The sequence below is a fragment of the Bombus affinis genome, chromosome 7 (assembly GCF_024516045.1).
Source record: "Bombus affinis isolate iyBomAffi1 chromosome 7, iyBomAffi1.2, whole genome shotgun sequence".
Classification (NCBI taxonomy): domain Eukaryota; kingdom Metazoa; phylum Arthropoda; class Insecta; order Hymenoptera; family Apidae; genus Bombus; species Bombus affinis.
The window spans coordinates 11,821,099-11,844,844 of record NC_066350.1 but is presented as its reverse complement, the minus strand read 5'-3'; the positions used below and the strand labels follow the sequence as shown (position 1 = coordinate 11,844,844).

General features: G+C 41.6%; 1 protein-coding gene across 1 annotated transcript in view; it reads right to left on the bottom strand.

Annotated features, from left to right (window-relative positions):
• LOC126919020 (protein Fe65 homolog) overlaps positions 1-23,746 on the bottom strand; it is a 150,276-nt gene that overhangs the window by 5,357 nt on the left and 121,173 nt on the right. The window contains exons 5-15 of the mRNA XM_050727705.1: positions 4,291-4,443; positions 2,214-2,443; positions 1,948-2,066; positions 1,754-1,866; positions 1,447-1,645; positions 1,235-1,362; positions 1,127-1,132; positions 799-1,049; positions 526-728; positions 283-459; positions 69-207 (exon numbers count right to left, since the gene is read on the bottom strand). Coding sequence (XP_050583662.1) covers positions 69-207; positions 283-459; positions 526-728; positions 799-1,049; positions 1,127-1,132; positions 1,235-1,362; positions 1,447-1,645; positions 1,754-1,866; positions 1,948-2,066; positions 2,214-2,443; positions 4,291-4,443 — 1,718 coding nt within the window. The remainder of the gene's footprint in view (positions 1-68; positions 208-282; positions 460-525; positions 729-798; positions 1,050-1,126; positions 1,133-1,234; positions 1,363-1,446; positions 1,646-1,753; positions 1,867-1,947; positions 2,067-2,213; positions 2,444-4,290; positions 4,444-23,746) is intronic.

Genomic DNA, 23,746 nt, shown 5'->3' with positions numbered 1-23,746 from the left:
TAGATAATATTGTAGCAGCTACGAACAATCATTTACCTGCAGCGAGAGAGCCTCGTCTCAGGACTCACCCTGCTTGTTTCTACGCCCAGTCAAAGAACCAACCAGAGATTTCAAGGTAGCGCCAAGACCCTTTCCACTTGGAGTATTCAGGCTACTAGCGTTTCTAAAGCCTTGCGGATGTGCGTCTAAGCATTTCTGGTACCTCAGCTGTATAATTAAGCACAGAATGTAAATGGAATAAGTCTAGAAAAATACACGGAATCGTTTTAACAAATTAATCACCTTGCAAGCAGCTTCGATAGTTTTGCATAGGGCTCCGCTGCTAGGCTCGCAATTGAAGACGTGTGCGATGAAAAGATCTTGCGCGGTGTGCATTATAAAGGCGCACTGTTTCACGTTGCGACCGATGCCAAGGAACGACAAATAACGTACTCTGCACTCGGTGATAAGTTTCTCTTCCTGAAATAAGTACCACTATTTCTGTCTGCCCTCCTTAAAAATATCGTTACTCATCGATCCACTTACGTTCGGTGTAAGGATGGAAATCATACTGGGTGCAACTGCTACGTTCACGTTTCGCCACTGGTTGATCGGTGTGTTAGTTACAATGTGATCTATCGCGTCATTCAGAACCTCCATTCCAGTTGCTTGAGAAACCTGCATGGATCCGAGATATTGTGCTCGCAACACTTTCTTTGGCTCCTCCATCGGTGTTGGAAACGATTGTGCTGAAAACAGGTCAATGTTTCATCTAGTTCTCGCCTGAAACAAAATCTTCAAACTTTGGAAATTACTTACTGACTAGTGCTTGTCCGTTTCTATGGAAGCGTCTATGCTCTGTGGGTAGATTAGTCGGTCTTGTAGCCAAACTTGTTCGTCCATTGATGTCGACTGGTTTCGCGAGATTTTGGTGTTGCGACCGCTCGATCATGATCTTCTTGCAAATATCGCGCAGCGTGTTCGCGATCGTGCGCGCCGGGATATCGCAACGGAACACATGGCACATGTGTTTCCGGGTCGATCTGTCTCTTGCCACGTAAGCAAAGTCTCTGAAAGATAAATGACGCGTCGACAGGTTAACAGATTGCGAAAGAATTTAAATGTCATCGTTTGGAATGCGTCTTACCTTTCACTGTGCGAGGATCAGTCAGATGGAACAGCCATGAAACGTGAATCATAAATTCATTATAGAGATGGTTAAAACTTCTTCGGATATCCATCGAGATTTACTTACCGGCAGTGATCTCTGCCAACACCCCACACCCTAACCGTGTGAATTGGCTGTGTGTTGAGAACGGTAAGATTCTCTGGGTCTATCAGTTTCAGCGCGCCTTCGTCCAGATCCATAAACAGATCTTTACCCTGGTAACATTTAAAATCGCGTATTTTAGTAGCTAGTTTATTTTCGTTGCAACATAAAAAATTGAATTCGCAATTGACACTAACGTCACCCCATCGCCCAACCACATCGAGAAGATCGTTTCTACCCAGCGACAAGTCTACGATACACTTGTTGACAGCCTTGCTGCTTCTTTCGGGCGTCAGGTCCTCCTCGGCGATTTCTGTCCAGCCAAGAGAGCGTACAGCGAATCTGATAGGTTTGTCCCTGCCCTCGGAGTCCGCACGTGCGGGATAGCTCCTTCGTCTGAAAGGTGAACAGACAGAGAAAGAGAGAGAGATAGAGTACGTGTGTTTGTGAAGCGAACCATTATATCGAAGAAAAACTGACAAACAAGTATCGATGATATCTTACTTGAGAGCTAGCTCCACTTTCCTCTTGTTTTCTAACTCTTGATCCAGGGCCGAGCTCGTGTTACTGCGGGTGACGGTGTTCACCATGCCGCTCAGAGTGTGGAAATTATTTATCTGTTATCGATAACACCAAATCATAAAGGTATTCTTTCCAAATTTCTATTTATTAAAAGTATTTTTTAAATCTCTACTCACGCTGTCGTTGTCTTTGATAAGACTCCTGCGCGACTCCCTCTTGGAATGTGGTGGCGCCTCTGGAGGCTCTCTCTGTATATTTCCACTTTTAACGTGCCAATAATACGGTCCATTCTCGTCTGAAAGAAAATTGAATCGTTCGTCGAATCGATCCGAATAAACGTTTCGCGTTTTTCGTTCGTCCCGATGTAGATAAGTTTACAACAAGCCATCTATCGGTAATGTATTCATTCGCTACATATTCGTAGCTCAGATCCGATACTCACCCTCGTGTTTCTGCCATCCGGGTGGCAGATTCTCATCTTTATCCTCGGAATCGGTGGTATCCACCTCCGCCGGCTTCTCCTGGGTATTGTTCTGCACAGTGGTATTGTTCTTTTGATCCTTGGGCTGTCTCCGCTTCACAGGAACCGCGTACAGCTCGCTGTTCAATCCACCCTCCACGTGCGGAACGCCTCCCATTTCTGTCGTATCGTTATCCGCCTTCTCGCAATAACTGTAATATCCCACGGCTCAAGATTATCACATTGTAAGAGCATACCCTACGATATTCTCTGTGCGATTCTAACCACTCACTTTACCACGAGAATTTACTCTGATAGATATAGTAGACTTTACGAAAGCAAAAAGACCGCAGCCTCGAAGCAACGATGCTAATTTCAACGTTCTACTTTGACGTCGTTCTCGCCAAGGTTACATTATCGCGTACGCGTATATGTTCTGATCGTTCGCAAGCAGACAACGATTTATCAGATTTATAATTCAACGTTCAAGCGGAGGAAGCTTCGCGCGCCAGGTACAGATGGATGGTTCTCGTTAACATTTTACTTATCGCCGTTCGCATTACGATCAATCGCATTACGGATCACGTAATTGACCAATGGACAGTGGCTGGTAGAGTTTTATCGATCGCGCGACTAGCATTCGACAATGACGAATCGCGATCGCGTCGATGATTGCACGCGTCATCGGACCTACTTACTGGGAATAGCGCGTAGCTTGTGATTAACGTACCAGGTGAGAATAGAAATTACCACGAGTACCGAGTGAAACGAGAAACCGGCGATGAACTAAATCGATCGATCTTCACAGACACTCCGTTCACGTTGGAATTTCTTTTCTTGGTGTTTCGCGACGATTCGCTACTTTCACAATGATCGTAAAACGCACAATCTACGAGATGCATAAACGGTACGGGTGGACGAAGAGAGTGCTACGTTAAAAACATGGTAAAAGCGGTGCAGCGACAGTGAAACGTTCGTAGACGTGAATCTATATCGAATAGGAGTTGATTTTATTCCGCTGTGCGGAACACTGCCGCTCAGTGGAATAAAATCCATTCTTCAGGCCGTAGGTACTGATGCGGCATTCAGACGCCCACTTTCTAGCGGATAAAGGCGCGGTCGAAAGATCGACGCGAACCCGGGGAAAACTTGGTTTTACTTTCTAATGCGAGCACCGTGAACGGTGTGGTATGTCTGGCGGGCAGAATTTTTACTTTATTCCACGTTTTCAACGGAACTGACGCGTTTTTTCCTTGGGGAAAAGTGCGATCTTCCATCGAGCGCGTTTCCTTCCGTGTTTGATTAATCAGGAGGAATATCTCCTTCTTTCCTTCCTGTTCTTTTTCTCTTGTCGTTCACCACAAGCCAAACTTTGATCACAATTTCCCATATATCTTACGTCTAAATGCTTACATTCTCTTAGTTAAACTTAATATTTGAAAAAAATGGGTGGCGTAGTCGACCGAGAGATACGAAGAGGAGTTACCTCGAATACTCGATTGATCACGCGTCCCACGTTTCGAACCTGCGCGGTGTACCTAGCATGCAATGCTGAACGCGTCCACAGCCAACAAACTTCACAATACTGCAAAGTATACAGGGTGTTGGATGGAGGGGAAGGTTGGCACAAGGATAAGCAACAACAACTCGGGCTCGAGTTTCCTACGGAGCAGCGAGGAACATTGCCGCCTACAAAAGCTCGCGATTACAGCTGAAAATCGCATCGGGTCAGCCATTGAATTATATATATACATACATATAAACATACATACATATATATATATATATATAATATAAATATACTGAAACAAGTATCCAGACGCGACGCTAGCAGTTATCTGTTTATCAATATAATAATAAACGAAATTGTGTGTAGCAGCGGGGCAGCCAGCAAATAGTATAGTAACAACAACAACAATAACAACAATAATATAATATGTATACGTATATGAACATCCAACAAACAGAAGACTGTGAAGCAACAACTTTGTTCGATTAAGAAATAGTGCAGCGATTTAATAAGGTTTCTGGGTACGACGAGTGGCTCTATCGTACGTACTTTCTCGAGTCCGATAAATTCGCAGCGTCGACCGTGTCCGCGGATGCTGACTGAACGGGAGGCAGAATCGAGGAAGACGACGACGAAGATCGAGGATTTCCGTTGAGGGTGTCGTCGACCAGAGCAGACTCCGCAACACCCTCGCTGCGGTACCTGAATCAGCACGTCGTCGTGCGCATTACTTAAGGGATCGATCGTCGTTGGACCATGTTTCGTCTTTTTCTATCATTTTCGCTATCATTTTCTCTGTCGTTCTATTTTTTATCGACGATAGAATCGTGTTCAAATGGGTCGAGTATACGGAGTAAATACGGTTCCATCGCGTTTCATGATAAACAAGAGTAGGTTTCTTGCAGGGAAGTTTTTTGATGCCATTCGGTGACCGAAATTGTACGAAATCGAGCGTATTTGGTTTCTGGTTGATGCATACATTGTACGCGATGGTCGCATTATCATATCGATGCGATTATTACAAAGTCATGAACCTGGCTTCGTTATGATGAGAATTGATAACTGTCCACTGACAGTACTTTGCATAATTAAACTTCGATTTGGTAGCATTTGCCGGCCGTGTGGTATTTATACAAGCGAATTTTCCCGCCGATATTTTTGACCGGTCGAATCGAGCGTTGCAAATAGATTTTGCTCAGAACCTACTTCTCGTTTTATAAATACGCGTTACAGATGTTTTTTTATTTCCTCGTGGTGAAAATATCGCGAATGACGTCAGTTTCAGCGAATGTAGTTTACCACGTTGGTAATACAAAAATTCAATTTTCACTGGAATTTCAAAAGGGAATAATAGAATTTTCGTTACTAGAATTTATTGGAAATTGACGTCGTTCCCTGAAAACTGTACTACAACCTCGTCCACCCTTATTTTCTCCTACAAAAACTCCATTCGAATTCTTTCCTGCATTTCAAAATTTCGCAATTTTCCAAGAAATCGTGCCATAAAGTCCGAACATATCTTTCACTACTGTTTTCCTCCTTTCACAAAATCATATTCGCCTACGCGACATATCGAACAAAACGATCGCCACCTACTCGATCGAATAATTAAATACGCCTACAGGCGTCGTTGTAATTCAGAGGTAACTGTTCCGTCTATTTATTCTGGGAGTCTCAAAGTGAAAAACTCGACTACGAGTCGAGCTACCGGCGAAAATAGTATCGACGGTTATAAATTTTCCAATGAGCGAGTACAACGGCTTAAAGACGAGCTCGATTAACCGTCACGTCGTGATTTGTGCGCGCCGTACTGGCTAGAAATTACCGCGGCTGCAAGGAAGTGCCATTTTAATTAACGATTGGGGAACGGAGCCAGGCACCGACGTGGTTAGTACAGGGTCGCTAACCATGTCGAAGTAATTAGGGGATTAGCCGAGCGGTTTGCTGACTAACGTCGTTCGTCTCTCCGGAGCGTCGTTTGGCCTAGTCTTCGCCGTCTCCTTCGATCTCGAACCGGTCAACTTTTAATGTCCGATCGCCACTGGGATTTCAATTTTCTCGCAAGTATAAAGTGTAAGGAGTAGTTTTTGATATACCGTGTACGTCCCTGTTTAAGTGTCCTAAATATTGTCGATGTTAACGTTAACAACCAGCAAACTGTGCTAATATTTCTTAATTATTTCTAGTCTTTTCACGATTCGTTAACGTTTGCGTCCTCAATAATTTTTCGAATTTCCATTTTTTACTTTTAGTTAACCGAATCTACGAACAGACTTGGACAGCATCTATTCTGGAAATCATTTATTATTTCCATTATAAGATATTCGTGGAACGTTACAACGACACCTTATCCTCGAATAATTACTAATATCTATTTTCCACAGGACACCTCTCGAAATAGATTCCTTTATGAGGGAAATACGCTTCGTTAAGCCACGAATAGACTTTGACGTCTACCTTTCGAATGATTTATAGCGTTCGTAAGCCCATAAGTACAGCTAGCTGGAACTTTCTTTTTAAACGATTTCTTCCCCATCATCCCACCGATGCATTTTCTTCTTGCAACTATGACACCCTCCGAAGGTTCTGTAATATCTTGCTGCAGTAGCAAGCGCGATCTTCAATACCGTGTTCCTGCCTTCTCATATAGATCACGGTTATCCATCACTATGCTAAGAAAAGCAAAGTCTCCGGATCTTTGAAATGTCTCGACGTTGATGCATATTTTCTTGCTAAGGTGACCAAAGCCGAGGGCCAATCTACCAATTTCTTCCAATCTTTCACATTCATAATCCATTACTTGGACAAGTTTCACTGTAACGAATCGTCCGATGGAAAAATATTTGTCTTCCGAGGTAAAAGCTCTCGGACGATATCTCGCTGATGGTAGGATTCTTCGACAGCAATAACAGTTCTTATCAGAAGCCAATAGGTTATTAATTCATCGTGTATCAAGATGCGAAGGCAAAAGGACGGATAGGTTATTCGAGGGAATCCCGATCCCTTTTGACAGTCAGAAACTCGATCCTTTATCCGGACCGGATGACCCGACCATGAATGACACTTATCCCTCTGCTCCCTCGACTTCGACCATATTTTAAGTTGACACGGACTTGTCAGGGTCTTCGTCGGTCCGATATTAAATTCTCTCAATTGTACACCTTCGCGTCATATATTTCTGTGACTGGCTATCGAGCTTTAATAAACGCGACAGAGATTTCGGTAGACTCAACTGGTAACCGTTAATTACAGTTTCCAACGAACATGTTGTAATTTCTTGTATATGTCGTTAATTAGCTCTTTAAACACACCCCTTTGACCGGCTCGAAATATCGAAACAAAACCAGAGAACGCGGCGCGTTTCATGCTGCTGTAGTTGATATTTGTACGTACGTTATTTATAAAGGGAATCTCGACGCGTTCCAGGAATGTAATTAAAATTGAAAGCCACAGGGAAAAGACACGATGAGTCAGGTGTTTCGTATTTTTTGACGCCACAGAAAAAATTGTCTGGCTTTTACGTCATTTGGTAAGTAAAAAAAGGTATTTTGGTACGAAATTGTCAAAGAAGAGAATAATCTGATATTGATAAATCTACAGTGTTTTGTAAGAGACAAGTAATGTCAGTTTAATTTGATTAATTTCAGTCTGCATATAATTAATGTTCTTACTACTTTTTGAATGCTCCAGAGGGTGACAAAGACACGTATTCAATTACAAAATCAGATGAGAAGCTAATCTTCGTACGAGAGCAATATTAAATTCCATCTTGTCAATTAATCAAATACGAATTACCAAAATCGTCTGTTTATTGAATCTGATCGTAGGGTTCTCATGAAACTTTCAAATAAAAATCACTACAGTTTCAATATTTGGTATTGGATTGTCCTTCTTTTCAACTATATCGTATTTAAAGCACACTCCTTCAACGACTAAATAACATTCAAATCAGAAGATCAGTAAAAATTATACTCGTTACGTTCTCTGCCTGTAGTTTCCACTTATGATTCCCCTTGAAAAAGAATGTCCCTATTCTCGTACAAAAACGCATTAACACACTGCGATCGTTAGCTTGCCTTTGAATCATGCGCCATGCGAAACAAACCCCTTTCCTTGTTCAAATGCGATCGCAATCGCGTGTTTTCGTTTAGAACTTCCGCATAGAAAGACGTCTTTTATGTAGACTTTACAGTGCATATAGCTTTGAACGCTTAAAGTAGAGGGAGACAAGAAACAGAGAGAAGGAAAGTAGAGAATGAAGAGAGTGCATTGTTGGGAAAACAGAGAGGACCAAGAACTATCTGTACTTGGAATGGAGAAGGAAGGCGCGAGGTTTCGCGCGAACGACTGTCCGCAGCTTAATAACACCGTTTTAAGCAAGTATGTGGGTTAGCAAAGGTACGGCCAGAAGCTTGGAAATTCGCCAGAAGTTACGGGGAGGAAGGCAATGTACATAAATGCGGTCGGAGCGCGGATGGCGATCGATTAAGCCGAATACCTTTGCGGGAATTCTCTATCGATCGTCGTCGATGCGACAACTTTCGCGGCGGCCAATTGTCCGTTTGTGTACCGATCGCAGCTGGCTAACACGAAACGAGCGATTCTTGCGCCGTTTGCTAACGAACCTACGCTCCTTCGCTTTGACTTTACGGCCGAATGTTTTAGACCACGTTTGGACAGCCGATGCATTTTCCGACGAACTAACGTTTTCACGATTCACGCGTTCCACGCAAGTAGGTACATCGCGTGTACATAGAAATTGATGCGTGGTTAAGCGTATTTTATACATTTATAGATACGCGCGAGTGAAGCACACATGACAATGAGCATTATTTGGTCGCTGCTAATTGACGTGGGCGTACGATTAGGAATACTTGTACATCTACGTATATGCACGAGCGAAACACACACGACGATGAGCATTATTTCGTTGCTATGTGCTGTTTCCACGAGTCGAATCCGCGTTTAATACTATGACGACCAGTTAGAGACATTCCTCTAAATGTATAAGGGAACTGTACAAAATTTAGCCATGGCAATTATACGCTAATAGTTGACACTCGCACGAGGCCAATAGCGTCAGTGGCCATTAACATGACGATTCCGTAGCGCCACTGGTCAACACAGTGTTAATACGCGCACAATGTGAAATTCAGGTAATAGCGATAACTGGTATTTATCTTTCGGAAGAGACAAATACTCGCAAACGTATTCCCTGTTCAATTAAATTATACCTGGTGTTTGATAATAATTTGACAAACATATGCCGGGTCAGATAAAAATATAGAGAACGTTCTTTTTTTATATGTAATTGAATCAGAAAGCGAAGCGTAAAGATAGATTTTAAGAGAACGTTGATTATCCATGCACTTAAAATTTTATTCCTTTTCCTTATTTTCACTGATACGTTCATCGGACCAACGTTCAATCAACGATAATGAAATCTTGACCACCGATCATTCGTGAAGTTAATAAAATCGTTCGAGCAAAACCACTAGGAGCGATATGAAGCGAAAAACAATATTTTACAACGTAATTACTGTGCGACAAAATAACTAGCTGAAAATCGCTAGCGTGGAATAGCTTCGATACTACCTTCGTGCTACAGGAAAAAGAGAGAACCGCTCATTTGCATCTCTTACTACGTAGAACAATGTTGCGCCGCAAGTCGTTCGCGACTTCCGAGCAAGCAGTGTTTCGCGCGTTTAGATTCCGTTTCCCGGGTCTCTTATTACGTTCTCTCGAGACGTGCCTGGCGGAATGTAAGTCACAGAGGCTCGTAGCTTACGGTCCAAGGGCCACCGAGAATATTGTACAACCTACCAGCGTCAATATTTAGTTTCTTTTCTTCGTACAAGGGAATTCTCGTAGTATTTTCACTGTAATTTCGCTGGGCTGTTTCGCAAGTACCAAAGTCGAAACAGCCAGAGTTGATATTATGAATGATGAATTTAATACTTTTTTAATCGAAACGGCGTCTACTACTGTGTGTAGCGACGAAAATTACTTCGTGCCTTTTTTCGTAAGAATAAGTATGTCGATAAGCGTTATTCTCATACAACAGTGAAGACAGAGTATATAAAATTTCGTTATTAGTTTACAAATTAGATCTCTTGCTAGAAGAGTGATACGATTGAAGAAAGTAAGATAAGAAAAAAAAATTGGACACAGAAATCTTGAAACACATAATTATTAATTGCTCACTTTCTCCTTTTACAATGTAGCAGATATTACTTTGATTTTGAATATCTCTAATAAAATGTTATATATATATATTTTACAATTAAAAAAAGGGGGAAATTGTGACATCTCTTGATAAATACCCTAATGTAATTAAATAATTATGACATTCCTATCCAAGTAAAATCTTAAAATCGAAGATTTTTTAAATATACCATCCTCATATCAAAATATAGATAGTGAAAGCAAACGACCTCGAGCAGGGCCCCGTCTCTTCTAAATCTACTCTAATAGCCCTAATTACATATCTTCCGAATAACGTCTATTCTGCGTAAAATAATACCACCACAGAGAACTGCGGGTACTATCCAGTATTAATCCAATTACATTACTAAATTCCTCGTCGACCTGTATCGCGAGATTTCCATCTCATTCAAGTTACCTTTGGCGCCATAGTCGAGACTCGATCCCCTAATGGTACCCTTCCAATCAAAGCGTGAATCGAATCACGTTTGGCAACCGGTTTCATGATCGATTAGCCGTTCTGTTTGCTCTGCTCGTGATTACCTTCAGACACATGAACGATCAGAGAAACCAGCGAACAGACTGCTAACCTAACGTAGAATCGTGTCGTTATCCAAGAGATCTAAACTCGAGCGAAGATAGAAATAGGAGAGAGCGTAGGAAATCTTAATATAAACCGTGGCTGGTGGTTAGCTTCACGACCTTAGGAGCAAGAACCAGAGCCGGCACAGACGGCAACGACGAGAAATCATAGACGACTACGTAATATGGCCGATCACGGTAACTGAAATCAGCTGTCGGCGGCTCGTAATTGTAAACCCACCCTATATATGGACACACGGTGTTGCCGTAACTTTCAGTGAGTTGTAATTAAACCCAATTAGGTCGTAAGGTGAGCAACTTCTGACGCACCTGGCTGAACCGTAAATTACACCGGCAAGTTCTCTATCCGCCGCGACCATGATTACGGTATACGCAACTTTGCAATTTCTGGCCGGAACACCGGTGTCCGGATATCGGTGGAAATTAGACAGTCCGTTTGGCGCGAGCCTCTCGGCTGAAAAGCCGATCGACGCAATCGGATTCTAGTTCTTTCGCGTAATCGTGACTCGACTGGTAATCGCTGGATTTTCTGTTCCCTGCGGACCGTTCGAATCGCAGTTAACAGACACTCGGCGTAATGGACTTCACGAGACCAGGTATTTGTCTATTATTTAAATAGCAAGATCGTAAAGAATTTGCGGTCTCTGGTGGAAAAACCATTGGTTTAGAACGATCGTGACCGAGGTTGCGATCAGTTACAGGCCGACCTTGTAATTTTATTCGCTGAAGGGTGGAAAGATTTCGAATTACGATTAACACGTCCAATGTTGCGTCGCTTTCGTGCAATTTTTATCTCAAGTGTTAGGTTATCAGGCGTGTCATTGCTGGTATATTTACAATTAATGGGAGGGATGTAGCGACAAGTCACGTACGAAGGGATGAATGCGACTGATTTAACTGCATCTGGTAGTATACGGGTTCTACTTGCACGCACTTTGCTTTAGAAACGAATTTCTATCGTTGTTAGCAAAGTTGCGAGTGAATTATAACTAGACTGCGAAACTTTGTGCAAATTCATATTTTTGTAAACGCGTGTAAATATCTCTTTCAGCCTGTGAATATTCTAACGAGTGCTTCTGATATTTCGAATAATTTTTGTATATCACGTGTATATCGGACATACAAATTAAATTTTCTACAACTACACGAACATCCGCAGTCTAATTACGATTCTTTTCTTTTACAAAGAAACATAAATCGCAGGCTAAAAGCATCGGATCAGTTTCCCAACTATACTATCGAATCTCTTCTGTGAACTCTGTTACCAATTCGAAATTAATATCACGACAGATTTTCGATTAGAAACTATTCCCAAGTAGAAGACTTGCTATATTTCCGTATTTTTAAAAATACGTACTTAAGTTCCACAAAAAACGAAACGATTCCAAATTGCCAGCCTGTACACCCGGTCGTTTATTTCACCTACTTAGAAATACCAGTATCGAACAAAGATTTCATCACCGATGATCCACGTAACCCGAAAACAATGGCACCCCGACGACGCGAGTGGCGAATTTCAAACTTCCAAACGAACTGTTCTAGCGCTTCATCAATTTCGCGATTCCCCGCCACGGCCAACGAGCGGTTTAATTACCATTCTCAATCAATCACAAGCCGATTCAAAATTTACGGATCTGGGCAATCTGAGTCGTTGCACGAGCGAGGGGAACAGGCCATCAATTTTCTCGAGCAAGAGACGCCAAATAGAATTACTTACACGGCGGACCATTAATCGGATGCGAGGTCGCGTAATCTGTTAGGCGTTCGGTGTGACACTCGCAGGTAGGAAAGAAGCACAGGGGGTTGCGTGTGTGCGTGTGTGTAAGAGAGAGAGAAGGGTGACGAACGACGGCTGCCAGGGTGAAATGAAAACGGACGATATAAGAAGAAAGAATCGTACACGAGCGAAACACCGCGTACGTGGGCGTCCGTACGAAGTACAGCGGAGTCGGGGGGTGCTCCTCTAGCTCGATCAATACACACTACCAGCAACCCCTCTGCGTCCCACGCCGTCCCTCGTCCATTTCGTTCACCCCTGACACCCTATCCTCCCTATTCCATTTCGAACGACCCCTACTATCGTCGGTTTAGATGCTCGAGACCGCTGTCGTTTAGCTCTACAAGTCTTATCGCGCGAGCGCCTTCTCGCTTTTTTCGCGCCACTCGCGGGAGGAAAAACCGATTAGCGTGCACGCGTTTTTTTTTTCCTGGCTTTTCACGGCACAGATCGTTCAACCGGGCTTTGTTATCGCGCTCGCGGGTTGCCGTACTTCATCGGGGTTAGACGAGCTGTTTTGATTTCGTTTTAGAATCACAAGGGTGGAATTCCGATCGGGATCATTCGACTGGGAACGAGGCGGAATGTTTGGTCTCGATTTCAGTTTAGGCAGATTGTTGAAAATGTTTGATAGAGTTGGGAGAGTCTTTCGACACTGGATGAGGGTAAATGAGAGTTAGGTATCGATTATATCGACGGAGAGTAAAACACTGTGATCGTGACGCGTAATTGATGTTGAGCCGTTCCACGTTAAGTGTTGCGGCATCTGGCCGCCTTGTATCCGTTGGAAAGCTCCAACAAATTTTGCCTTATTCGGTGTAGTTTACGTTAGAAAGCGTACGATCGATCACAAAGTATTTGAACGCTCGTAGAAACCTTTTAGAAATATATCGTGTATCTCTGTGTGGAACATTCAAAAATTTCATCGATATTACGTTGAGATTCGATCATCGCGATTTTATCGCCAAATAAGACAAGTTCTTCTAACACAAAAGTTTTCTATGATAAATATTCAAATACCTTCGTACGTATGTAATAAATAAAAAATAAATAACAGATTCGTAATAATATAATCAGAAAATAAACGCAGAAAAATCGAAGCTTCTCTTTTATCCGGTGTCTTTACTTGGATCTGAAACTAAATTTAGTTCCATCGTCTTAAAGAATATTCTAAGAGATAGTTGATGAGTGGTATACGAAAAAGGGTACGATACTCTTCCAAATATTATCACTGGAACCGACTGGCTTGCGCAAGAAGGGTAGCCATTTAAGTCTGGTCGACCCGACAACGTATTCCCTGCGGACTCTGCGCCCTTCCAAAGGGTTCCAGGGCTGTACACAGTGAACTGAGGTAATTAAGTTTAGAGCGGAGGAAGGAACGCTACGGAGTTCGGTAACGCGTTCTTGCTCTCTTCCAAGATACCGTCTTTCACGTTCAGATTAAATTCTATAAATATCGTATGGCGCCGGAAGTCATGGCTTGAATTTAGATTCGCAAGACTTCTCATTCTTGTGTACAGTGGCAGACCTGAGAGCCATAATTACTTTCAAACAATATTTCAATATTTCAATATTTATATATAGCGGAAAAGTAATGCCCTGCGTCGGTATTTTGATTTTTAGATGCACGGTTTCTTCAAATATTAGGTCGTCCAAAAAGTTTCTTTCGTTTTATAAGGAAATAATGGATGCACATTTCCCGTTTTATATTATTTTATCGAATTACGTATGATCCATTTTGTTCCATCAAATAAACGTTCGACAGGTTAGATTTCGTGTTTGTATAAAAATGCATCGTTGTGAAAGACGTGTCTGTAAAAGAAAGACAGTTTTCGGACAACCTAATACAATAAAACATCCACAGATTAATGAGTTAATTAATAAATTGTGAAAAAATAGCTCGACGCGTTCTTTTCATTTGGGAAGAGTTTGATATTCGGTTATAAAATATATAAACAAATTACGTATCGTGGAAATATAATAGATAGCTTACGTTGCTAATTGTACAGCACAAGTTTTTAAGCACTTTAGTTTAATAAGACTGCGAATATAAGAGGCGATAATAGCTACGATTGATATTGAAATACGTCTGCTACGTTGGGAGATATAAGTACGTCGTCAAATAGCAACACTCTGCGTTCAAGAGTTAGTAAGTTAGAAGTACTTACGTACACGTATATAAGATAGACGAGCAATTGACACGAGTTATTTGCTGCGAAATATTAATCAGCAAACTTCTCTAAGGTTCACGCAAGTAAGAAACGAGGTCATTTTGGATTGAAACGATCACGAAACTATGACAGTTTCGTAATCAGAAAGTTTCGATAAACGATCCGAACGACTTGATAAGTTCTTGGTTCCAGAGGTGATTCATATCCGTGAGAAACACGAAGCGTCGCCGGATATAGTTTGCGTTCACGATCCGTGTATAACTTTGGGTCCCTCGGTTTATCCTTGCCCATCGTTAATTGACTATACCGTGTCTCTCGAGTGAGTAATTTGATTTATAAAAATATTCTGAAAATTGTTTTGGTCTTTCACATCACTGGTAGAACTGGTAAAATCATCACTTTGACGAGTTTCAGATCTCTTTGTTTTCCAATTATAAAAACGTGCAGGTGCTTTCGATAAAACTTTCGTTGCTTTCTATTCGGAAAAATAACTATATACGTATACAGGTATTTATTTATAGTTATCTACGTATTTACTATGTATATGTACTGAAGAGCATAAGTAAATCGACAACCACTGCTTTTGTATAAATTTTTTATCGCCGTCAACATTGAACTGGGCAAAAAATACGCACAATCGTTTCGCGCAAATAAAGCTAATGCAAGCAATTTTTTTAAATCTGTGAATATTTCTTATTCGGTTTCCGCTGGTCAAATTGTTCGGCTTTAGAAATCTGTCGTTACTGATTCGTTTACGCTCTTCACAGAATAAAGAAAAGAAAATGAATAACGCGTTCTAGGAAAACCTTTGTGAATTTCAAATATACCTACAGCAGGGCATTTAAAAAAGCATTACTGGCGGTACTTTTTAATATTTATACTTTACGTCCTTGAAAATAATAATAATAATAATAGAAACAAGCTCTTGCGTGTCGAATAAATTACACAAACAACAAGCGAAGACCGCGAAGTCGCGATTAAAGCGCGAAACTTTTTTGCCGTCGACCGTAAAGCTTTATGATTGACGTCACTAAATCGAGCATTCTCTTTCGGCACGGAATTCGCGCGTACAATGCGGTTAATAAACTGTCGGTTCTGAAAAGGATCGCTAGCCGGCTTGCTGGTTTATGAGCTCCCTTCTTTTTCTTTTTTTACGATACTCCATGTTTCACCCTCTGTCTTTCGGATCACACCACATTCCCCTCTTCCTTCGTTCGTCTTTTTAAAAAGTAGATTTTAATCTAACGGTACGACGTCGGAAGCGTCGACCAAAAAGATATCGATCAACTACGCGTGCAAGGAATGATTTCATCGACTTTACTTGGCATTTTATGTTTTATATACGTCTGGAGAACATATTCGTTTATACGAGGATGAGAAAATTTCAGGGCTCTTTCCATCGAAAAATATTTAGGGCTTTTACACGTCGGTCCATTTATCGTATACGTTTTTTTATCGGGCCGAGGGAGAAGTCGAACACGAGCAAAGATAAAATAGGGGCAGGAATATTGACAGCAGTCAACGCGTCCCTTATGTGGAATCGCATATTTTAGGTGAGCCAGAAGACTACGTGTTCTTCGAGAGTCAATGTTCGATCTACGTCGGAGGCTCGATATAAGCTCTGGCCATTTTTTTGTCTTTTTTTCTTTTTTTTATAGCTTAAATATCAAATTAAGATTCATCGAGTCTTACATCACATACGTCGGTATTTCTATCTCTTCCAACATTACCTTCATAATAATTTCAACGCTAAATCAAGACTCATACAGCCTCCTGTTAATGGAAACAAAGACTACTTCTGCCATATTACCATAACAAAAGGATATTCTGAAATCCACCACTTCTGTATTCCACGAGTATACCGCGCAACATAACCTTTCAACAATTAAACTGTTCGTTCCATAATAATCTTGCAAATCTCGTACGCGAGACGATGTTCAATACGGAGCCCATCAACATCCGCTATATTAAATGAAAGCAGATTCGCTTCGTGTAACAATGAGAAACTCTACTAATCTTGCAACAACGCAGACGAACAAACAAGCAAGTACGCATGTGCCGTTTCCATAAATTCTTAAAATGGTGCACGATGGCTTGCTGCTCTTCCTTTGCTCGAGACCGTGTTTTCTTTCTTCGCACTTTTTCTTGCGGTAATACCTGTGCGACGTAATCGGCGATCCAGGGAAGTTGGTGCGCTTGATAAGTCTTGCCGCGTGGTGCTTTGTAAAAGCTCGGCCGATTCAGGGACACAGAGGAGGACAAAGGCGTCTCGGAGGCTATCACGGATAGGAGAAAGAGTAATACTGGAAAAAGTCCTTCCGGGGTTTCAGCCGAGACGAGATTATCGGGCTAAACTGAAATCCAGAACGGGGACGCCCGCGAACCAGCTGTCCCGCACTGGCTGGCCCCATTCCCGCTTCCGTTTTATGCCGTTTTCTTCTTTTTCTCGTTGCCTGCGGTTCTTGTTTGTCGGGCAGGCTTACCTCACGGACGAATTTTACCAAGGAACTTGCCTATCTGTGTTTCGAGCATGTTTCTTGCAGTGGCTAGTGCAATTTTCGTCATGTGTCCGCTGGTTGTTTTAAAAGACTGACAAGAAAAAGTCTACCGTGGGAATAAGAAGCTTTTTCTTGTCGCTACAATTGAGAACGGGTATTAGGTTTTCGTGATTTTCACGATAGAACAATGATGAATCGGTTAGACGAAATAAATGGAGTAATAGTTAAATGGATATTCGCTAAATAATGTTGGCAAAAATTCGTGTTTATAATAGAATGTTTCCAGAAATTTAATAGAATGTGGTTTTAGCAGAATTAAATTAGCCGAGTAGAACGATACTTGATGGCCAGACAGGATAAATAATATCGTCTTACGAATAACGAATTCATATTTTTCACTCGTATTCTTGAATATTATTTACATCTAAATTTCACCGTAAATATATAAATATTCATAGTCTAGTAACGACTGATTGTATTTCTCGCTTAGTTTTCAATGAATTTTCCATCAAGAATTTGATTTGTCGAAAGCTACAATTTTTATCTTGCGGTGGATATCATGCTCATCGATAGTCGTTTCTCACCAGCCAGCTCTAGGGGAGTACGAAGTTATTCTCGCAAATAATTCTTCCGCGTTTTGAGGAATAGCTCGTAGCTGCCATTATCGTTGCACCTGCGAGTAGTTCCACGTTGCTTAAATCGCCGATATCGAAGATTGGTTGTTCCACGGGTAATATACGGAACCGTGCATTTTTAACGACCGAAATATATCTCCGCATCCAACGGTACAACGAGCGAATGCGTAATCTGCGCAACAGCCTGCTAGCATCGTAGAACGTTCGTTCGTGTTACGGATCGTCGGATCTTCCCTTTTCACTGTGTTGCAAATATTTCTCTCGGCGATAAACGATTGCTCCTGCTTGTAGATCGATTTACAATCCGCGTTGAAAATGCCGAGGAACCCATGAAACGCGACGTTGAGAGTTGTTGCGGATTATGCGGTTGTTTCTTGCCTCGAGATACGTATCGAATATTATCGATGATACGGTTAGGAGATCGTAATTTTACGAGTAAAACTTCAATCCAGGTATTGTGTTTCTACAGGATAGTGATGTGCCAGCAATATTGCTAGTTTGCTAGAAGAGCAATATAAGTTAAGAGATCGATTTGAAACAGAATCTGCGCGAAGTAGAAAATAATACGACGATTTGAAGGTAAAATCTTTCTTCGCGATTTAGGTAATTTCCGATCTTTGATAAAATATTGCTAATGTATATCGCTTACCATTGAAAAAAGGACTAATAAATAATAATAAAATTAATTAATAAACAATAATAAAATTAATGGTATGGCTTCATTAAGCGCGATCTTAGCAACTAGTCTTTGAAATAATTTATAAATATAAGTAGATAGATTTCTAGATAGTTTGCTTTAATCTTTGCAAATATCTTACGATTGATTAACTGAAAAAACGTATCGTTCTTCCAGCACATCGACGATATGCCACGGTATTTAACATAGCGCCATATTTTAACGATCGATCCCGATTAATTTCAACATATTGTACTTAATAGAACTTTTACACATCTGTGAAATTGTGTTTTTCTTTAGCTATAAAACACGTCGGAGCATTATGCAGCCATGAAATTTTGCTCGTTCTGAATGCCTTGAAGGCCTCCAGCGAACCATTAAAAGCTCGTCTACGGCGGACAGACGAAAATACTTGGTGCACCGGAGTCAAGAGGCCCTCCATCGCGAGTCTTAAAAGGATATATTTTTAGCAAGCCGGCCGAAACGTTTCGATGGAGTAACGAGCTAGCTTTCCCCGGAGCGTGCTGAAAGAAACGAGCTCGCGGTGCTGGCAAGACCTTTAGAATTCACTGAACGTCTGTCCTCGACTGTCACATTCTACTTACGAATGACGTACAAGACAATACGCTTGAAAATTGATCTCCTACATTTATCTGTATCAAAATCGCCACGCATCTACGCTAATTTGACACTCTAGATTCATCTGTATAAAATGCCAACTGACGTGTTAACCATTTTCTGATCGATACTTGAAGTTTGTCGATTATCGTTTAAATCTAATTCGTCGTGGCAGAGATAAATGTGTGATTCAGAGTGATAGTGATGAAAATGATGAAATCTATGATTTGCAAGAGCTGCGAATAAAATTTAATTCTAACAAAAAAGTCCGTATGTAGATGTAATTATAGTGTGTAGATATTAAAACACTTAGTACGTGTAATCGTAATGGTTCGAAAATTCATAATCAGACTGCGGATGTTCGCGGATTTTTAGGAAATTTAAGGCACGAAAATGAACAGAATATACGTAATACGTTAATAAACTATTCAGTAACTAAAAAAATAAACTACGTAAAAATATTCAGTAAAATATTCATTTAAGTACAGTAGTGATAATAATATTTACTGGGTTAAACGAATCTTTCCTCGTGTTTTATTGATTCGCGATACGAACAATGATCTGTTCTTAATAAAATCCTCTAAATATCTCACGAATACCGTCAAGTATCGTTTTTGGAAATGAAAATACGTTTCTTCTGAATTATCAGCAATAAGCATTTCCTTGCCCATAAATATCATTTTATCATAATGCTGAGTGATATTAGCCGGTTCCATCATCGAGGCTTTTTAATCGCGAACAGTTATAAAATTCTCGTCCACGGAGAAGGCGATTCTACGAATGTTTCGCAAGGTGGTTCTTTAACCGAGGACAGGTACATCGTTGCACACCTTGTGTTATCTAGAGTGGAACGAGCGCCGCTATTACCATTAGAACGGGCAGTGTCGGTGGATGATAATGGGAAATGGACGCGTTAGAAACAGTCGAAGTGGCTGGAGGAAAACTGTCGCGACAAACGTTACGCAGATCGTAAAGTCAAACATTTCGAATCGTCTAACTCTTGCTAGCGCATGCTATATCGATCGATGAATACGATGTCTGTTATCGATTGCAGCGATTATTTGTAAAGAACCCTTAGAACAAATAAAGGTAAAAAATTGTTAACGAGCACCGGGTGCGTTTGCGTGGAATTCATCGAAATAGCGATGCGTACAATAACGCGTTTATAATTGGTTTTAGGGATTAACGGGTCGACATTTTGGCCGACTGTCCAATTAGCGAAATACACTTCATGGGATTGTCTCCATTTAACGAGATTTCCCGACTGCATCATCCAAATTGAATTCGAATCGTGCGTTTATCGAGCCTTCCTCTGTTCTTCCGTTGGGCAGTGATCGCGGAGGCGAGAGATTCCTAGCGATTCGCTGGAATTCCGCTCGTTTCCGGCTACGCGTGTATGGAATTGCAATGTTGCTCCTTCGAGCTATTTTCCGCATGATATCAAAGCGCGAACGCGGCCGTTGAAAATGGGAATTGGACTGGAGTAACGGTAAGAATGGCGGGGGTGGAACAGATGGGCCGGAATTAGACGAGCAAAGTGAATTCCCGCAGTGGCGGCAAATAAAATTATTCGGTAATTGCTCGGTTTCTTTGTCTCGAAGCGATTAAGCCGGGTCTCCGGGAGGTACGCTGGAGGAAGATCGTTCAATTAGAGAGAATCTGTCGTTGTCACGTTAATGGAATACACGAGTAAAGCATGCCCTGGAGGAGCGACGCTGTATCGTGGATTTTCTAAGTGGTGCGAAGGCACGAGCCCGCGAGGAATAAGCTTGGCAAGTTTTTCAACAAGGGAATAAGTGCCGGATAGTAAAACAGAAGAGTGGTTGTAAAACTCTACAACTTTGAAAATTGTTTCTCGAAGCGCTTCACGGGAATATAACTCCGAGAAGGGAGCAACGTTACGTCCAAAATTGATCTGTGAAAATCAAGAGGCGCCACGCGGTGAACACGATGAACGTGGAAGGCAAACATCCAAAGGAAAAATCCGTAATAGGCTGAGAAAAAAAGAGAGAGGGAGAACAATTTTGACGAGACCGGCCGATTCTCTGAAATCCTCACGAACACAACGAAACCGTGTTTACTCGCGCATGAATTTTGTACAGCTACTAGATTCTGCCGTTGGAGAGATGGGAATGATGTAGGCGCGGAGTCGAAAGAGAAAGAGGAGGTGCGATCAAAGAGGAGCGAGGGAGTGATTAGGCGGCAGGGAGAGAGCACGGCGGAAAGCCGACCGAAAGGGAAGAAGGACGGGTAGGATCAGACGGGCGAAGTGGATTCTAATTTTAGAGAGACACCGTGTGTATCGAGCCCGTGTGTCTCGATGATCACAGAACCAGCCCGGTTGATGATACGAAAACGCGTTCAAGTGCAGCCTTGCAACGAAATACGATTACGACGTGCTCGCCACTTTCACGAGTACTTTGCAAACAACGACGAAATCCTCCTTGAGTCGCGTCGAAACTGTCGACTGTTCAACGTTTCTCTCCTAAATTCGACGACACACGTGCGGTACATTCATCGATCGAAAATACAAGGCAAGTGAAACACCGATGTTCCCCTTTGAAGTATAATTTATTCGAGTCTGAGGGAACCACATCTCGGAGAATTAGCAGACACCATTTAGCACTGCCACTTTTACACCGAATTTCTTTCGATACTTATAACCAGTGTCCTATCAATTGTCAAATCTATAGCTACTCCTCCTAAAATTTTTCTTCGTTAAACGAAGCTCATATTTGCTCCAACGTTCTAACCACAGGAGTTTAATTTCGATCTAATCGATTCTATGCGACCAAGCAAGAATCGTTCCTACTACGATTAGTCGATCGATCTACGCGTCGATAAACAAACCAAGTGTTCTATTTTCATTTTAAACGTCGTAACTGGACAGAGACGCAACCTAACAGAGGTCGACACCACGTACGTAGTATTCAAATTAATTAAGTAGGTACGGTAACCTAACCTTCCAGTTTAGTTCATTTATTTGGACGAAAACGAAGCGATGTATGGGGTGTCGGCGGCTAATCAATCCGAGATCAAACTCGCTCGCAAAGAAACGATTCGACGGATCCGGCAAGCATCACGTGCTTGTCGATGACTGAGAACGTCGCGTTCTTTATTTGTACGCGTTTCGCGGTGGAATGCCACGCGACTCTATTTATAAACCCCCCTTGAAAGCGATTATACTCGAATCGTGGTCTCTCCCCGCTATAAAATCCATTTCACTGGCGGCGAGCCGCGATTAACGAGGCATTGAACGTTCTCCGGCTACGAAAGGGGAGAAAGGGCCGACAGATCGGCGCCAGCTGATCCCAAGTGCAAGTGCGAGTGCTCTGGAGGACATTTGGGTTTAATTAACGATTGTCGCCAGGGTTAGAATGGCGAAGTGGCCCAGCTGAGCGTGCCAGCCTCGATAGATCGGTTTCCACCTGAAAAAATCCCTGTGTCCTTCCTATTTCCCTCTTTCGTATCTTTTTTTTTTTTTAGCTGTCATCCATCGTTCTTCCCCTCGATCTATCCCTGAAAACGAATTAATAAAACGTTTGGGTGACACTTGAGCGATAGATTCTGACTTGACGACAACATATTACGACGAATCGATATTTTCAGGTAGCGAGAAGAACGTTGATGGATAATTTTGCGCGATATCCTCGTTGCAATATGGATTAGCTAATCTATACGGTTAAGATAACTTTAACATACTTGTACTAACTTTATTACGTTCTCGTGTTTATAAACGAAACTCGGTTTAAACAGCCGTCACGTTAACAGGCTAAACCAGCCGGTCGGATATATCCCCTGCACCGAGTTATTCGCAAAGTGGGTTAGATAAATTCTCAGCTATTTGCATTTCGAGCACGGATCACGTCTGTCTATCGTGAGAGATTCGTATTACCAAAAAACCGAAGGAGAAACCTTGGTAAAAGAAATAATACCACCGTTTATATTTGTATGTACAAGCCGTTTAGGGATTTTTCGGCTAATCTTTCTCAGGATATTCTATGGATATAAAGAAGAGAAGGATGTTACATAACGTTTTTTAAAAATCATAATAAAAATAGGAAATGCGAAGAAAGCAATATTTCCAATTTTATACAACCAAACTCTTATTATGGGGGTAACACCGAAGAAAAAGGTTTATCGAGTGAAATAAAAAATTGACTGATTAATCGATATGAAAGAGTATAAAAATGAACTCTGTAAGAATAATAAGCAGTTCTTTTTTATCACTGTCTTTTTTTTTTTGATCAGATCGGTGAACGTTTTGAAATGGAATATTAACAACTCGTGATTACATTGACTAAAAAAATATTCTTATAGTACCAATGACGGCTACCTTGCGTTCTCTTCATATTTCGTATTTTTGTTATAATTTTTTAACGAAAGATTACCAATGAAAACGATTAAATCTTTATACGATAAAACAAAGATATAATATCGTAGCTCGAATCCGTGAAGATCAATGGATAAAGCAACTAGATCTACGTTTCTGTACATAGAATATATCATCAACCAGAAAATTTTCGAACACTCGGACATCTTAAGAAATCTTGCTGATTATCCACCATCGGCTTAAACAATTTCGAAAAGTTTTTAAAACACTTTCGACGATCTTGGATGGATTTCCTCGGCGAGGTACGAAGCGCGCGCGTCGAAGACTGCGCCAAAAGAAAAGCAGGAACGGGGATCGCGGTTCTCGCTAACCGTCCGATCGATATTCGCATAACAACGACGCAGCGCCATCGCCGCGATGCGGAGGCCAGATTACGCTGGCTTAATCGTTCGATCGCCGTTATCGAACGGAGGGCCGACTGGCGAGCTGG